Below are 19,411 nucleotides of genomic sequence, written 5' to 3'. Positions count from 1 at the left end.
AAGTGTCCGATAAAAAGTTATGCATTTAATGGTCGCGAATTAAGTTCAAGTTCGATTTAAGTTTTAACCTGGTTTTATGATGCACTGCTATGCAATTATTCTTCAGTCCCTTTTTAATATGGGACCCTCCAAACCACGCCTCCTTCTCTTGTTAATATTACCAAAGATCGTCTACAAACCACGTTTTAAAAAATAACTTGTAAACGGTTCCATGGAAGGGTCCCCCACCTCTCCTTTTCGCCAACGTCATTCAAGATCGGCCTAAATTTTGATTTAAGCGCTTGAGTTTCAAAATGTTTCTGGGGGGAGAACTCCTCTATCCCTAACTTCATTGAAAGTCTTCAAGAATTACGTTTCAGGAGCTTCAATTTTGAAAAATTGCTGGTCCTCTAAAAGTTACTCATGAATCATGGATTGCCTACATTTGCAATTTAAAGAGTTAAATTTTGAAAAAATTTTGGAAGTGGACCTCAGAATCTCTTTAACTCTTAACCTTAACAAAGATTATCTAGAATGCGTTTTTAAGTCTATAAATTAGTAAAATTTCCTGGGGTGGCCCTTTTAATCTCTCCTCCCCTTAACATCACCAAAAAATCGTCTAAAACAGCCTTTTTTACAGTTACAATTTCGAAGGGAGCGCTCCAAACCTCTTCTCCCTTCCATTACCAAAGATAATTAGAATACATCTTTAAGACTGCAAATAAGAAAAATTTCTTGGTGTGGGCCCGCGAATTTCTCCTCCATGCATCATCACGAAAAGATTGTATTAAATTGCGTTTTTGACTCTACAATAGCAAAAAAAAACCGCCGGAGAAACCTCGGACCTCCCTCTTCTTTACATTATTGGAGATAATATTTGCGTTTTTAAGGTTACAATTTCGAAAAATGGGCGGGGGGGGGGAGGTCGCACCCGAACCCTTAATATTACGAAAGACAGTCAAAAGGCATTTCTAAGATTACAAATAAGAAAAATTTATTTAGATGGACCCTCAACTCCTCTAACTCCCTTTAACATCATCAAAGACAGGGGAGCGCCACCGAACCTCATCTCTCCTAACATTACCAAAGATCGTCTAAAATGCGATTTTAAAACTACAAATTCGAAAATTTTTCTTTGGAGAAACCCCCGGGCCCCCTTGACTTCGGAGTTACTATTGTACTTACGGTTGGTTCACATCTGTTTCCTCTTAAATCAGAAAGTCCCATACAGTCGCCCCAGAACACAGTACTGATAACAGGAATACCACTTTGAGGAGACAATAAATGCATACGTTTGTTAAGAAAAGAGGAAAAGTATTGGGAACGGGTTGCAACCTCTATGTTAAACTCGCGACACTTAGTGAAAATTCCAGAAAAAATGCTCTAGTTAAAGGCGGGTTGCATTGGTACTTGTAAAATTCAAAAATTTTCCAAAGCATCGTATTTTTCCAAATGGCCTCCTCCTAGAATTCTGTCTGGATCCGCTCCTAATGGGAAGGAGCATGAAGTGCAGCCACTTGTAGTGGGTTCTCAGTTGTTAATGCAATAAAATATATTTGCATTTCCAACAAAGAGATGCATAGTGCACATTTATTGTGAAAATATATTACTGGACTATAAAAGGTGAAATATTGCAATGTACAAAAAATGGTTAAAAATCAATTTTTTGGTTAATTTCACGAAAAGATACGGTTTATTAGCGCGCTTAAAACTGTAAAGGAGTAGTTAATCACAAAGACATCTGAAAATCAAAAGTCTGAAAAATCAAATTGAAGCATTTGAATGGTTTTAAAACAAGAGTTTCAAACATTTATACTCTGAGAAAATTTTTGGAAATAGGCATTTTTTACCTTCTTTTCAAACTTTTAAGCTCGTTCCTGTTAGCTGAACCTTAACATTTTCAAAAATAATAACAGAAATGACTTTTTCGTGTGCAAATACATCGCATCCTAAATGTGCATGTCAACGCTTAAAAATACTTTTTTATGACATACTCTAATAAATAAGTACACCAGGTCAAACATCGAGGATCGGGGGAGATAGTCATTCAGGCGCAGTTCTGTCAGAAAAGAGAGCTTCTCAAAACAAACGGATCTATCTCAGTATTCGTCAAAATGGAGGAAGAATTCATGAGAATAAAATTGTACGAATTGCTTAAATATTCAATCGATAAAAGCTTTAAGTTATGGAGATTTAAGTTGCTAGTATAACCAAGTGTCCGGATGCTGAGGGAAACTTACTCAACACTTCACTAAAACATTTTTAACATTAGTTTAAGAACGCACGGATTTCGGCACAGAAGACAGCGAAGAGATTTTTACAGTACAATGTTTTTTTGTTGATAGGTAACAAGTAAAGTGTTCCCCTCTCTTCACCTGACACAGGTCCTCAAAAAGTATCTCAAAAATACTTCATCAAAGTTTTACACTTGCACGCAATCTTACATACATCACCTATCTTTTTCTTGCATTCTTTAATATAAAAAATAACTTTCGTATAAAGAGTATAGATTAAAAATATACTTATTTATTTACTGATATAGTAAATCAAGAGTAATAAGAAATGTAAAGCGAGCGAAAACTCAAAAAAAAAAAGATTCAAACTTAAAACGCGCGAAAATATTTTTGGCCACACGATTTTACTTAAATACTCTTCTGAGGTGTCGTATAAACTATTTTATTTTATTTTACAGCGATTATACATTAAAGGATGGTTCGTATCAATTTATGACTGGATTTTATTTCACTGTAACCTCATCAAATATTTCACGTCTCCTGGTTTTTCGGACTAATTCTATTCCTCCTCAATTAAAAAATCACAAGAAAACGCATGAAGCAGTTGAAAGCAGTTTTTTCTTCTGGATTGGACAATAGCGATGTGAATCTTCAGTGGGCAGAGTTTAAGGAAAATCTAGCGAATACGGTTAGGGATCATGTTCCTTTTAGGAGAAAGGATGTCAACACTAAAATTTGGCCAATGTGGTTCTCCAGGGAAACTAAAGACGCTCTAAATTACAAGCAAGCTGCTTTTCATAGGTTTAGAGAAACAGGTCACAGTGAAGATAGGCTCCAATATTGTAAGGCAAGGCGTAAATTTAAGTATTTGGTATGGATTCAGAAGCAAAGACTGGCAGATAACATAAACAGGAATCCCAAGAGGTTTTTTGCATACGCTAATTCGGGGAAAGTTCGAAATAGTCATATTGGGCCACTGGTTGATGAGCACGGAATTTTAATTCAGGACGATAGAGATATTGCTAATGTTCTTAATAACTTTTTTTCGAGTGTTTTTAACGATAACTGTATCTCAACAGTTGACACCAACAAGACACAAGCTATAGTACAGCTTGAGGACTTTGTATTTTCCAGGGATGACGTTTTACTTCATTTGAAAAAAATTAAAGAGACTAAGGCTCCGGGGCCAGATAATATTTATCCGAAAATTTTAGTTGAATGTGCAGAGGAATTAGCAGATGTAATCGCGAACATTTTCAATGCTTCTTATAATTCGGGGACAGTGCCAGAGGACTGGAAGCTAGCTAACATTACACCGCTCTTCAAGAAAGGGTCTAAAGGGAGTGCGGGAAATTATAGACCTGTGAGTCTAACTTCGGTGGTTTTGTAAAATTTTTGAAACATTGATGAAAATTAAGATAGTAAATTTTCTAGAGACTAATAATCTATTGACTAGTTTTCAGTACGGTTTCAGGAAAGGTAAATCTTGTGCAACTAATTTATTACATTTCTATGACAAAGTTACCATGGCTTTGGACAATAAGAAGCCTGTAGATGTTGTTTACATTGATTTTCAAAAAGCTTTCGATAAGGTACCGCATGTTGCTCTACTTAGCAAGTTAGCTGATATAGGAATAGGAGGGAAAACTTTCATTTGGGTAAAAAATTGGCTGACCGGAAGGAAACAAAGAGTAGTTGTAAGGGGAAATTATTCTAATTGAAGTGAGGTCTTAAGCGGGGTTCCTCAAGGATCAGTGTTAGGGCCTGTTTTGTTCATTGTCTTTATGAACGATATTCACAAAAATATTTCTGGGAACATGAATTGTTTTGCTGATGATGTCAAAGTTATGGGGACTGTAGAAAATGAAGAACAAGCAAATCAGCTGCAAGAGGATCTAGATCATATTACGGAGTGGGCTGATAAATGGGGTATGGCTGTTAATGTTGGGAAATGTCAAGTGCTAAATTTAGGGCATGGAAATAAGTGTACAAGTTTTTATTTGCAAGGTTCAGTCATTAGTCAGGCACATGGGCGGATTTATGAGGGGGGCAGAGGGGGGCAATGCCCCCCCAGTTTTGGGAGGACTTTATGTAGTTACAACACATCTTCCAAAAATTTTAAAAAAAATAATTTGTTTTTGAACAGTTCAGAAGAGCATGGGTGGATTTATGGAAGGGGGGGGGCAATGCCCCCAGTTTTAGGAGGAGTTTATATAGTAACAACTTATCTTTCAAAATCTTATAACAAAAAAATATGATATTTTCTTTTTTGAATAGTTCAATCAAAATGAAGAGAATAGCAAATGTCCTTTTCTGAAGGGAGAAAAGAAAAAGAAAAAAAAACGAACATTAAATACAAATAGTACAGCTGTCACTGGGGTACTGAAAATTGGTCTAAATTAACTATTTTGGACTGTAAACCATTTGGGCAAGTATATGAATGAAAATAAAGGCTAAACAAGCTATGCATTCAGCTGCAACACTTACAATAATTGACGTTTGGGACCCTCACTTCCCCCTCCCCAATTTGCTCTGACAGAACGATCTACTCTTAACGATTTGTTTTCTCTCTTTTCAGAATGTTTACTTTCAATTTGCGTGATTTCAAAAACTAGATGTTTTGGGTTGTTACAGACGAAAGCTTTTGAAGAACCTTCTGGATTCCAAGGACGGATACAAGGGAGGGGCGATGGGGGCGATCGCCCCTTCCTTGAGGGACCCTACTCCGGCTTTTTTTTCCGAATTGAGCTCCTAAAGCGAAAGTGTAGGCCATCCTTGATATGACTTTAAGGGAAGGAATGATGTTAGAATTTCTCTCCCGGAAACTTTTTGGAATTGAAGTTTTAAAAAGGCAATTTTAGACAATCTTTGGTGATGTTAGGAGAAGGAGTTAGGAGGCCTTCCCTGGGCATTTTTCAAAATTTAGTTTTAAAGACGCGATTGTACACATCTCAAGTAGTTTAGTTAAAGAATGGGTTTAGTGACTCTCCTCCGGTAATTTTTGGAAACTAGATCCAAAAAAAAAAAAAAAAAAACGCAATTTTAGACGACTTTTAATGATGTTAAAAGGATGAGGCTTCGAAACATTCCTCAAAAGATGTTACGAAAATTAAATTTCTCAAACGGAATTTTAGAATAACTGCAGGGAGGAAAAAATAAAGAAATAGGTTCGGGAACCTCCTGGGTTAAATCTCTGTATTTTAGTTGTTTTAAATAAAAAGAACGTGAATTCCCCCCCCCCCCCAAGCAAGTGTACATCAGATACGTAGGTAAAGTTTTTTTAAAAAATCGCCCCCTCCTTGAAAAAGTTCTGGATCCGCCCTTGCTGGATTTACTCGTTCAAATGAAATTGGCTGATTTGAAATGTATGCTATTGCAAAAGAAGTACTTAGCTAAAAGGTTTTTGTACAGCAAAATACTATCAAATGTAACAGTTAACACCATACTCAATGAATGTGTGTAACAATGAAACAAAAAACTGGAAAAATTGTCCAATCATTGAACAAACAGAACGTAAAATAATTGTAAACAATGCGTTAATTTTTTAGGGGGAGAAAATAGGAACCTCAATCCCTAGCAGTTCAAAATAAATTTCTAATTTTCCAGAATCATACATTGTAAGGAAAACATCTGAATAAAAGAAAAAGTGAGGGAGATATATTTCTGGCCCGAAAGTTTTGCACAATTCTTGTAAGATCGCATTATTACCAGATAAAATGTTTTTATAACTGTGTTTTCTTTATTATTATATAAAGGAAAAAAATTGTATGTATGAAACTAATTGTTAGAACTGTATTTCACGCGCTTGGAAAATTTTCGGCTTGTCTTTTTTTTTTTGTTTTGAGAAAGAAAAGTAAATACTATCGCAGACTGAATAAATTTCAGTTACCTGAAGTTCTGATTATGTGAATCTTTTTGCTTAGAGGGAAAGTACCATTTTCCTTACTTTCTAAATACTGTTTAAAAATTATGGTTAGTCATAATCATCTAAGTCTAAGTGAGACAGTTATTGTCATTATTGAAATCTGAGTAATTCAGTCATCAAAAGTTTTGGAAAAGTTTGCTGAAATTTGATAAAAACCGATAAAAACCTTACACAGATTGGTAAAATCATAAAAATCCTTTAAGTGTAAAAACTGTCGAATTTTCGTTCAAATTGCAAAAAATCAAACAAAAATCTGCAGATACAAAGCTTAAAATTTGAAAATTTCTAACAAATTGTAGGGGGAGGAATGCCAAAATGCGTCAAATTCAGCTCTTTGCTACATCCTGCATCAAAAATGTAAAAATCATGGTTCTGGCATTTGTAACATATTACTTGAAATAAATTTTTGTGACTCACATGCTTCATACCTCGCTATTTATTTAATCCCAAGTGCAGAATTTTGGAAATTCTTTTGTATTGATTTCTTTTATCTTACTGTTACTGCATATTGTTAATTTGTTTAGCTTGGGAAAAAAATTATACACCACCCCTGTTTCTTTTCGTTTTCTGCACTACTTATAATTAAAAAAAAGTTGTAATGAGAAATTAAAGTTTATTCTTTCTCTTAAACTTAAAAAAGCCGTTTCTTGCAAAGTTTGAACAATACTGTTCAACTGTATATAATCTACTATTCAATTTCAGAGACCGGAAAGTGCAAATTATTGATAGGTTCTAAAATCCCTGAAAAGAATTGGTGCAGTATCGCCTACTAGGTCTCTTGAACCAAAACCCAATCTAACCAACCAAAAATTGAAAATAATTAGACAAGTCTTTGAAACTCCTAAAGCAAAGTGTGCTTCAATTTTATTTCTTATCAAGTGTATAAATTAAGAATTGTTCAAATGGGTAGTATGTTACTCTCTTGATACCTATTCTCTTAATCTGTGCACCATTTCTTTTAAAGTATTAACTTGCATCACAAAGCACTTTTAAAGCGTAAAACTTAAAAAAAAATATTTGCCTATTATTTCCAATTAATCTTTATAAGACTTCAAGATGCAGAATTTTATATCCATTTTATATAATTTTCTTCAGGCCCCCAGAATTGGAGATATTCTATATCTCACTTAAAAGGGAGCACTGCGTCACTCTCTCAATACCAGCTCCCTTTCTTTTAAGGTCAATTCAAAAAGGACATCATGGTTACACACAGTAATGAAAACGATACATAAAAAGTAAAGAATGGCTTTATGCAACACAGGAAACAGAAAAACATGGGAGAGGGGTGGGAAGGGCAATTAAAAATGTTGCTCCAAAAAAAAATCCTGCCCCCCCCCCCAGGAACTCAGTCCTAAATCCGCCTATGGTCAGGCAGACAAAGTTACTGATCTGGGGGTCCTAATAAGTCAAGCCAACAGTGCAGCATTGCTAGCAACAAAGCCAATAAGATGCTTGGGTTTATCAATAGATCTATTTCAAATAAATCTAAAGAAGTTCTTCTGCCCTTATATAGAAGTTTGGTAAGACCCCATTTGGAGTATGCTGTTCAGTTTTGGTCTCCTTATCTTAAGAAAGACATTAATGTATTGGAAAGGGTTCAAAGGCGGGCTACAAGGCTAATAAGTGGACTTTCCCATTTAGATTATGATTCCAGGCTTAGAAGGCTAAAAATGTACAGTCTTGAGCAAAGAAGAGACCGAGGGGACATGATTCAGCTGTTTAAATTTATTAAAACGAAAGATGTTACGGGGCTAAAGTTTAGCACTGAAAACAGGACAAGGGGTCATTGTTTTAAGCTATTTAAATCTCAGGCTAACATGGATATTAGGAAAAATTATTATTTTAGCAGGGTAGTGGAACCTTGGAACAGCTTACCGGAAGAGGTGGTAATGAGCAAAGGAGTAGACAGTTTTAAGAGGGCCATTGATCTTCACTGGGGATTGTAAATTGACTAGGACCAGTCTAGCTGGGCCCAGAGCCTGTTGCTGGTCGTCACTTTTGTATTTGTATGATCCATTCTGTTAGTCATATAAATGATGTGTCTTTTTATTAAAACGATTACAATAACCGATGTGCCTCTGTATAATTTTATATGTATAACGAGAGGCATCGGTTAATGTAATCGTTTGTAGTGTTTTGATTCCGCAGTGAGTAATTTTAGCTGTTAATTTTAGCAAAATTAACAGCATAAATGTAACGATATATTTCCTCCTGATATAAAACAATAATTCAGAATTATTTCACGCATTTGATTCGTAAATGCTTTATACAGCGCGATCGTTTAAAACTGGCTTCGAAATGCGGTGTACGTCTTCGTATATAAAAAAAACTAGAGAAGTTCACCGCGTTCTGAAGCCGTTTAAAACTGGCTTAAATACGCGGTGAACTTCTCCATGGCTTCGAAACGCGGTGAACGTCTCTCTCTCTCTCTCTCTCTCTCTATATATATATATATATACTGCTTGACAATTGCTAAGGAACAAGTGATTTATGCAAATTTATACCTCAACCACCTAGCCATTGGAAATAAATTCAAGTTCAGATGGCATAGTAGACCAAAACTCGTTATCTGTATAAAAGAAAGTGCATGCACGCCCAAGATTCATACGAAAATTCATGCTGTTTGGTTTTTAACAAAAATAGTGCTGGATTTTAAAAAAGGTTTTTCTCTGAAATTCTGTTTGGTTCTTGAAATACTTATGAGTAAAATGTCAGCAGGATATCATTTGAGTATCTACGATCGTGGATAAGCGGTTGGACGACTGGAAGCAGGTCAAAAGGTCACCACTGTGGCTGCTGCAATGGGTGTATAAAAAAGTGTCATCTCCCGATTAAAGATGGCCGCTGAAGGTGGAAATGTTTTGCAAAAGCATGCCGGGGGTCGTGGTAGGAGCACCACACCTTCAGAGAATCGCTATGTAGCCCTCGTGGCAAAAAGGAACAGAAATTTCACTCTTGGACAGATAGCTGCAAATCTAACAACCGCTACCGGTACGCATGTTTCTGCAAGAACCATCTCACGCGAGTAAATAATGTCGGTGTGTATGCAAGGAAGCCCGTACGTTGCATCCAAGTTCAAGCACGCCATCGTCAAGAGAGATTATGCTGGTGTAAGGAACATGTTGGTGGGATCATCAAAATTGGTCCAGAGTGATGTTCTCTGACGAATCTCGTTTCAGTGTGACAAGTGATTCTGGTCACCAACTACTGTGGAAAGAGCGTGGAACACGTTATGCACAAAAATTTGTTTGCAAACGTAATCGGTACGACCCATGCGTCATGATGTGGGCAGGCATCATGCACAATGGCAGAACACTGCTTCACATTTTTGAATAAGAAAGCGATATGTCGCAAATGTATTGCAGAGATGTTATTCTGGACCATGTTCGTCTTTTTAGGGGGGCTGTAAGTCCAGACTTTCTCTTTACGGACGACGATACACTGCCACACTGGATCATTGAAGTGTCAGACACACTGCAAAGTGAAAACATTTTCCGTATGCAGTGACTGCTTACTTTCCCGACTTAAATCCAATTGAACTTGCCTGAGAGGCTCTTGGCAGACGTGTTGCGCGAAGAACCGTCCCTCTCAAAACCGTACAAGAACTCAAATCCGCATTGAGAGAGGAGTGGGAAAACATCCCCCAAGCACTCCTCAATAATTAGTGGGGAGTATGGAAAACAGATGTAAATTGTGCATCAGTATCCCTGGTAATCATACATCATATTAAGGTACTCATGTCTCCATCATTCTGAACTAGATCATTTTTTGTGGTTTTATGAAAATCATTTAAGTAGGATTATTTTTTTATTTTTAAGTTTTTACTTCATTGATGCAGTAATATCTGTATTATTTTGTACTTATAATAACGGCACATCCTCCCTACTAACTATATATTTTGTTCTGCTTCTTTAATCATTATCTATTCTTAACTATTCCAAAAAACGCAATTGTTCCTTAGCAATTGTCAAGCAGTATATATATATATATATATATATATATATATATATATATATATATATATATTTGGAGTGAACTCATAAATTTTCCAGTACCAGAATGCTAATGAAAAATAATTGAACCCTAAGATGCAAACTATTCTATGACAGCAGTACTGGTATGCTCTGACGCCAAATCATCCATGATATGTATTATATATACAGAGAACTCTCACTTATACACTGCATCTTTTTTACTTATACAACAGTGTTCAGTGAGCCCGGCTCATTTTATAGGAAAATAATAATAGTTTTATTTGTTTATGTTTTGCTCTGAAGATAAGTATTTCACTTATGGGAGCTGAATTTTTTTTACCACATGAAAAAAAAAAGTTTTCTTTAGTTTCTTTTTTTTTTCTTGAGATTTTGTCAAGAATAGAAACTTTAACAAAGAAACAATCCGCATATGGAATGGAATGTGGTTTTTTCTTTAGTTTCCTTCTATAACCATTCATTTTAATTGCTTCTAGGAAGACATTATTCAACATGAGTTACAATTCAAAGTAAGGTATGTCTTATGTGTTCAACACTCCTGTTGAGAACCTATGCATGTTAATTGTATAACTTACTTTTTCTCCAGGGAAGAGAAAGAATGCATACTTATGCTTTCAGCTTTGTAAATGAAATGGGGTGGTTTGTTTAGTGACAACCTTAGCAGAGACTATAGCACCCCTGGTAGGGGCAGGTGCTTCCCTCTTATTATGTCCTTTAACAATTTATCATTTTGTTTTAACAATTTATCTGTCCAGTCAGGTAGCAACTTTTAACTTGTGCGTCATTTAAGATTTATCACTCAACAATACTCTGTTAATTTTAAAATTCGTGTATTGGCTTTGAAAGAAATCCTAAGAAAGGACGCAGTTCTCTGGTATCTCATGGACTTGTTTATTGTATTAAAAAATGTGCGGTTAAAAATAATTTAGTAACAAACAAATTAAGACGTTAAGAGATATTGAAGATAACCCTAAAGAAATGTCAAATGATATTTGATATGTAAATGAAGAAGATGAAACTAAAGTGTTTCCAAATCTTGTGCATATGTCAGCAGTTTTAGATACTATTCAGGAATATTTGCAATTTGATTCCGCAACTGAAACTTCCTTATCTTATTTGTAAGAAGTTGAAAAAACTCTTTTTCAAATTCATCGCCAAAATAAAAACAAACATCTATTTCAGATTATTTCAAAAGGAAATAGTTAGTTATTAGGTATGCAACACTTTTTGATTTCTTTTTATTATATTAGTTATATTTCACTTATTATATTAGTTACACTTCTCTAATTACGTAATTTAACTATTATTAATATCAACCTATTTTCTATTAAAACATTCTTATTCATGCTCTTATTTGAACGTATGTTGCTTTTTAGATTTTTGCATATCCTGTTTCACTTATGTGCTTTTTTCTGTTGGTACTTTGGACCGGCACATAAGAGAGATTTCACTGTATATTTATATGCCTGTGTGTGTGTGTGTATATATATATACTAGCAAAAATACCCGGCATTGCCTGGGTCAGTAATAATTATGAGAAAAAATCATTGCTTGCTTTTGTTTTGTTTTAAGTGAAAGAATTTAAAACACATCTTTTTGACGTGATTAAAAATCGAATTTCTTCCTTTCCCATAAAACTAAAATAGCAATAAGTATAAAGAACAAAATAGTATTGATTTAGAAACGAAAGCACTATATTTAAGCAGAAATAAATTTCCAAAACAGGAAATTAATCTTCTCATGTTTAAAAGGATTAATCTGTTGATACTTTTTTTTAAACATGGAGTCTAAAACTTTCTCTGTTTGGCTATTGAAGAACGAAGTTTTTTAAAAAATGTAGCCACGCTCGTAATCCCCTTATACTTGTTTTAGTTATTTTGAGAAATTTCAATCATTGTGGGCTCTTGGTGCGATTTTACCGAATTTGCGGGAATCGTTTTGGGATACCTTCGATGATGCTCCCCCCTTCTTTCCTTACTTTGTAAAACGATGGATCATTCCACGTCAATTCAACCAAGCCATGACACCCACCGACGCGGATTTTGATGAAACTTGGTGAGTTAAGTCTTTTAATGTAGAAAAGTATCCACATCGATTTTTTCATCTCAACATGGTTTAGTTTTCATTTTACAGCCAGTCAAAATTTTGAATTTTTCGTATTTTCCAAATATGACAATTCTGCTCGTTGATTGAAAATAATTTGTATTTCATTTATTTTTCAGCCAATTTTTATGAAAATTTACAGTAATATTAATGAAAATATGAGGATTTCAGAAAAAAATATAAAAAAATTCTAAGTAATATTTTAAAAATAGAAAAAAATTATTTTCATAATTTTTTCCCCTGAAATTATGAAATACGTTAAAGTCAATATCAACCAAAGGGAATAAGATAATCAAAAAAATTCTTTTTTCCTGATGATCTTAGATGTTTGTTCTGTCATTAAAAAAAAATAAAACCAATGGCTTTTTCAGTTCTTTATATTTTTAGCTTAAAAATATATCTGCTTCATTGTTTTTTTTTATTTATATATTTTTTTATTTTTCCACACTATTATCAAAAAATGAATATATTTAAAAATATAAATATCTTAATGATTTGCACATAAAATACTCTTAATTTTTATTTTAATCACAAAAATGCTATTTTTTACGAAATTCATTACATAGTACACTAGTGCAGCCAGAAATACCTTCTGGAGGGGGTTTTTGGACCAAAAATACCTACTGGAAGAAGTTTTTGAACCAAAAATACCTTCTGAAAGGGGTTTTTTGATTAACAATAGCTTCTGAAGGGGATTTCTTGATCAAAAATATCTTCTGAAAGGGGATTTTTTCATCAAAACAGTCCTTTCATATGCAGAAACTGCTGTATTAGAATATGCATATATGTTAAAACCAATGCTTTTGGGAGAATCTTAAAAGTGTTTTCTGCCATTTAAAAAAATAAAATTAATGGTTATTCCATTTCTTTTTATGTATGTATATATTATCAAAAAATTTTCATTACCCAATTTGTTTACGTAGCTGTATTATTTGCTAGAATTAAGAGCCTACAAACACAATTTTTAATGTATTATTTTATTAAACATTCAGCATCTATAAAATCAGCCTGTCGTTCCTATTATTTACAAGATATTTTTTTATTTACTTTTTCTCTGAAATATTGATTCAACTTAAATGTTTTTCCAACTTCTTTATGTAGTATGATGATTAATATTTTATTACCATTTGCAGAAGTTCAAACTTTTTCAGAAATATTTTGTAATGCAGACAAATAGTTTGAATTCTTGTTCTGATTCAGTTTGTAGCTTTAGGAAAATTTGTTCATCTTCAGACAAATCATTAACATTTTCTACAAGTTGTGTGCTCCATGACTAAATTTGTGTCAATGAGGTAATATCAACTCTCCCACACTACACTTATCTTCCATTTTTCTTACTAAAACAGGTAAACATAAGCAGCTCTAAGCCTACAGAACATCTAAATGCAACTTACTGCAATACTTGTGGAATTAAAATATCTCAAAGTTTGACTCAAATATCTGACAGCTTCAGTTTTACTTTATGTTCAGTATTTAATTTGCTTCTTGAAAAATTGATCAAAAGGGAATATCAAATTAAAAAAAAAAATTTTTTCTGACTCAACAGTATATTTTTTTGTAACATTGAATCAGATGGGAATTAAGGAATAGTTTTAGAAAATACCCTTTAGAAACTCCCAGTTTAACAGTATGATCCTGTTTCTTGCAATAAAACTAGAACAGTCTTTAAATTTATAACTTCTTGTACAGGACTATGAGTCTAGCTGTTTGGTTGGAATATATGGCGCATAATTATCATTTGAGTGCAATTTCGAGTTTGAGTGCTTAAGAATTTTCTTTTACTTTTGAAAAACAATAGAACTGCTTTAATAATCAGATATTTAAAAAAAGGGTATTTTTTATCAACAAACATATTTGTATGCCTACTAGTTAAGAGAAACTCCATCTGAACAATTTTCATGCACTCCTTTTTTATGTACACCACAAAGCAAGTTGCATAGTTTATTCCTTTTTTTTTTTAAACTGTGTAATTCACACTGTAGCAAGTTTCACCCAGAAAATTGTTCTTAAGTAAAAATATTTTTTCCCATCCCTGATGTATTTTTGGGTTGCCAATCATTCCTTCTCTTTTTCATCAGTAAAAGCTCATAAGAAATTGTTGCTAACAAACATAGCAACTCCTTGTCCCACTTTAATAGTGAAGCAGGCGTTCGCATATGCTCTATGTACTGTTTCCCTTAAGTTTAATCGAATTTTCCGATCAAAAGCCACTGAGAAAGCGAAAGTATTTATATGCTTTCAACTTCATATACCTTGTATCCATAAAGTGTAACTTCTTCAGCACTCTATGGAACCCCGCGCCTTGCAAGAGACAAATGAATAAATGATGAGTAAACCGCACATGAATTATAAGCTTCCGCCATTACAATAGTATTTTTGAGAACCCACTTTCTACCCCTCAGCCCCCATGAACCCCTAGGGATTCGCAAACCACTGGTTGGGAAACGTGTATATGAAGAAGGATTTGTGTTTCACTTTTGCAGTAGGAGAACATTTCACAGGCTGGAAGAAAGATGAGAAGAGAACACTTTTGAATAGGCTACTATATCACTGACACAGCAAAGGGGGGAGGGCGACCCCCCTCCAACGGCACTGGTTTTAACGTATATGCATATACTAATACAATAGTTTATGCATATGAAAGGACTGTTTTGATGAAAAAATCCCCTTTCAAAAGATATTTTTGATCAAGAAATCTCCTTCAGAAGGTATTGTTGATCAAAAAAACCCTCCAGAAGGTATCACTGATCTAAAAAACCCTTTCAGTAGGAATTTTTGGTCCAAAAACCCCTCCAGAAGGTATTTCTGGCTGCACTAGTGTACTATGTAATGAAATTTGTAAAAAAAAAAAAAAAGAAAAAAAATAGCATTTTTATGATTAAAATAAAAATTAAGAATATTTCATGTGCAAATTATTGAGATATTTATATTTTTTAATACATTAATTTTTGATAATAGTGTGGGAAAATAAATAAATTTAAATAAAATAATAAAAAAAGAAACATATATTTTTAAGCTAAAAATATAATGAACTGAAAAAGCCATTAATTTCATTTTTTTTAATGGCAGAACACACATCTAAGATCATCAGGAAAAAAGAATTTTTTTGATTATCATATTCCCTTTGGTTGAGATTGACTTGAATGTATTTCGTACTTTTAGAAAAAAAACTATGAAAATAATTTTTTTTCTACTTTTAAAATATTACTTAGATTTTTTAAATATTTTTTTCTGAAATCCTCATACTTTCATTAATATTACTGTAAATTTTCATAAAAATTGGCTGTAAAATAAATGAAATACAAATTATTTTCAGTCAACGAGCAGAATTGTCATAGTTTGAAAAATACTAAACATTCAAAATTTCGACTGACTGTAAAATGAAAACTAAACCATGTTGAGATGAAAAAATTGATGTGGATACTTTCCTACATTAAAGGACTAAACTCACCAAGTTTTATCAAAATCTGTGTTGGTGGGTGTCAAAACGCCGTTTTTTTTGGTTGAATTGACATAGAATGACCCCGATATGATATTAATTTTCATTACAGAGATATTATCGCCAGATGCTGAGATACTTTTGGTCACCATAAAATGGTGCTGTAGAGTTTCATCCGAAATGTTTCCAAAATAAATAGTAAAATTTGGCGATTGTTTGAAATTGTGCAAAAAGGAAAATTAATGGTAGTTTTTGTGCTGTTTATGGATTTGCCTAATATAGTTGCTGAATTATTTAACACAGTAAAAAAAATTTTTTTTAAAGATTCTTTGATTGGGGATATTTTGTTTACTTGGTGAAAGCTGAGAAACATTATGACGTAGTCTTCGACTTCAAAAACAGCAAAAATTTTGGCAATCTGCTGGATAATTGGATAATGAGTAAGTGTTCAATCAGCATAAATAATAATAAAAACCATTAATTACAATAAAGTTCCGTTTAAATGGAAAATCATCAGCCAAATCATGTATTATTTGCCAATCTTTTGCAAAAATCTTACTTCAAGATTTGACTTGAGAAAAGCCTTGAACAATCACGAGAAGCAAAGAAAGTCAACAATACAACAATTGTCGCTATCGACAGGGAGTTGAGATGATACACTAAATACTGTATTGAGTTGAGGAAAGCCTTTGAACATGGAACTAAAAAGCTCATAACTCGTTTTTTATTCTACTTAGAAATTTCGAACAGGTGCCATCTTCAGCAGAAAAATCAGAGCTTTCGATGGACATATAATGTAAATATGTGCAAGTATTTTTTCATCCCTATATTAGAGAATTTACACAAAAATTGTATTTTATTGCCCCCTAAGGGGGTTTGCCCCCCATAACAGGACGAAAACTACCCTATGTGTTATTCTGATGCATAAGCTATATTACTGTCAAGTTTCATCAAAATCCGTTCAGTAGTTTTTGCGTGAAAGAGTAACAAACATCCATACATCCAGACAAACTTTCGCATTTATAATAGTAGTAAAATATATATATACAAATACAAATACAAATGTGACGACCAGCAACAGGCTCGGGGCCCAGCTAGGCTGGTCCTAGTTAATTAATTAGTCCCCAATGAAGATCAATGGCCCTCTTAAAGCTATCCACTCCCTTGCTCATTACCGCCTCTTCCGGTAAGCTATTCCAAGTGCCCACGACCCTGCTAAAGTAGTAGTTTTTCCTGATTTCCAAGTTAGCCTGAGATTTAAATAGCTTAAAACTGTGACCCCTTGTCCTGCTTTCCCCGCAAAAATTTAATCCATTTACATCTTTCATTTTGATAAATTTAAATAACTGAATCATGTCCCCTCTGACTCTCCTTTGCTCCAGGCTATACATGTTAAGCCTATTAAGTCTGGTATCATAATCTAAATCTGAGAGTCCCCTTACTAATTTAGTTACCCTTCTTTGAACCCTTTCCAATACAAAAATATCTTTCTTCAGATAAGGCGACCAAAACTGAACAGCATACTCCAAATGAGGTCTTACTAAACTCCTATATAAAGGCAGAAGAACTTTCTTAGATTTGTTTGAAATAGATCTATTGATGAACCCAAGCCATATATATATGTATATATAATGAAATCTATTTTACTTACGTAAAACTTAGTAAATGTCAATAAAAAATTCTCTTAAACTTATTTACTGCTGTTATTTATTTATTCTTAGTTTGTTTTCATTACATTATATTGAAATCTTATTTAGAAGATTGCTGGTTTTGCCTGTCTAGTGGTGAAGTGAATAAACATTTAATCGTGAGTGTTGGTGAACATGTGAGTATAAGATAGTTTTAAGTTATCATCTCCACAAATACATTTCAATGAGTTGCATTTAATTACTTTAAAGATGTAATGATCTTAAAATGTACTGTTTTTTAAACTTTAATATGTAGTTTTAGAAGCATCTGTTAATGCTCTGTGTGTGGTAATGGGTTATTTGTGAGTCATTCTTCAAAAAGTGTAACTTTTCTATCACATGCCTTTTACTGTGAATGCTTTTTAATTTGATTAAAAATGTATCTATTTAAACCTGCCAACATTTTTTTGATAATATTTATTTTAATATATATTGATTCGCCGCTAGAGGGCGCTACAGTTGCTGGGGAGTGTTTTTGCTGCTCCTGAGATAAGTGATTTTTTACTGTAATTGTTTATTTTACTACTTTAGTTTCAGTATTTTTATTGTATTTTATTATATAATTAAGTATTCTTGTGCTTTTAAGTCTTATTTTTGATTTACTTGCTTTCTTAAAGTGTTTTTCTATTCTGTGTAGCTAAGCCTAAATTGTGCTGATTTCTTGTTAAGCCTGACTGCTCTGTTTAGGGTGTAACTTGTTTATTTTAATTTACTGCTTGTCTTAGGATTTAGTAATATTTGTATCTTTTACTTCCAATGCTTTCTAATTCTAATAATTAGCAATATTTCTCCAATTTTTGTATTGATTTTTTAAGTGTACCATTTTGAGCTAGAATGGGAGTTATATGCATAATGAAGGAGGTTAAAAGTGGTAAAGGGGACAAGTGGATTTTTTGTGACCTATGTCAGATGTTCTGCTTGTTTAAGGGGAAGGATGAGTCTGAGAAGGATTTCATTTGCACAAATTGTGTTGAACTCTCAGCAATCAGAGTTAGGATGCTTACTTTGGAGGGTGAGTTAGCATTAGGCTGTAGGCGTGTAGATGGGGTAAACACTCCAGAGGGAAAGGGGGAAGTTAGCAAAAAGGAGGTTGGCATTAGCTGTGTTAGATAGTGGGAATATTCCAGAATTAAAGGAGGAAGTTAGTAAAAAGGATGTGGGAATTAGCTGTGTGTTAGATAGTGGGAAAATTCCAGAGGTAAAGGGGAAAGTTATTGCTGAGGCGACTGACTGGGAAACAAAGGGTATAATTTTGGGAGATTCAATGGTGCGTGAGGTGGGAAACTCAATAGGCAGAGTTAGACGTAAGGTGGCTAGATGTTGTTTGCCAGGGGCTCGGGTGAGAGATGTAAATAGGGTTGCTGAAAAGAAGGGGGTATTTAATAAAGAGGATGTAGTTACTTTGTGGGTGGGAACTAACGATGTAGGCCATAGTAACAATGATGAGTTTACAAAGGAATGGGATTCCCTGTTGGACAAAGCAACCAACTGTTCGGCAAATGTCCAAGTGGTTGGTTTGCTTCCCAGGTATGGAGTGCATAGGAGTTGGTTAAACTAACGGGCTAGGTGTATGAACCTGGTACTCAAGGAAATTTGCGTTAAGCGTAGTATCAGGTTTATTGATGTGTGGAGTAGATGTAAACGAGATTGGATTGCTAGGGATGGCCTACATCTGAGCTCTACAGGGGTCAAAATGGTTAGTAGTTTGGTTTTAGAGGCTTCAGAATCAAAAAACTAAGTTGGAATGGGGGGCATGGTTTAAGGAGCAGAATTCGAAAGGGTACTAACTATCGGGATTTTAGTAGAAACGGAAATAGGGTGGCTAATAAGAGAAAAGATTTTAACACTTGGGATTCAAACAATCGTGCAGCATTAAATAAAAGTAAGATGGGCTTACTTAAGGTTTTTTATACAAATGCTCGTAGTATTAGGAACAAGATGGAAGAATTGAAAAGCATAATTATAGACGAGAGGTTGGATATTATTGGAGTTACCGAGACATGGGCTACCGAAAGTGATGATGATTTATTATCTATTGCTGGGTATAATTT

At 33.8% G+C, this 19,411-nt stretch overlaps 1 protein-coding gene across 1 annotated transcript in view; it reads left to right on the top strand.

Annotated features, from left to right (window-relative positions):
* The window catches only part of LOC129218198 (CWF19-like protein 1), a gene marked incomplete in the record, with an annotated part of 185,432 nt that overhangs the window by 116,586 nt on the left and 49,435 nt on the right, over positions 1–19,411 (top strand). Inside the window, 1 exon segment of the mRNA XM_054852413.1 lies at positions 17,430–17,497. Within this exon segment, the coding sequence (XP_054708388.1) occupies positions 17,430–17,497 (68 nt within the window).

Source organism: Uloborus diversus, chromosome 3 (genome assembly GCF_026930045.1).
Source record: "Uloborus diversus isolate 005 chromosome 3, Udiv.v.3.1, whole genome shotgun sequence".
NCBI classification, from domain to species: Eukaryota; Metazoa; Arthropoda; class Arachnida; order Araneae; family Uloboridae; genus Uloborus; species Uloborus diversus.
Note: the sequence above shows the minus strand (reverse complement) of the source record. Positions and strands in the feature narration are given on the sequence as shown.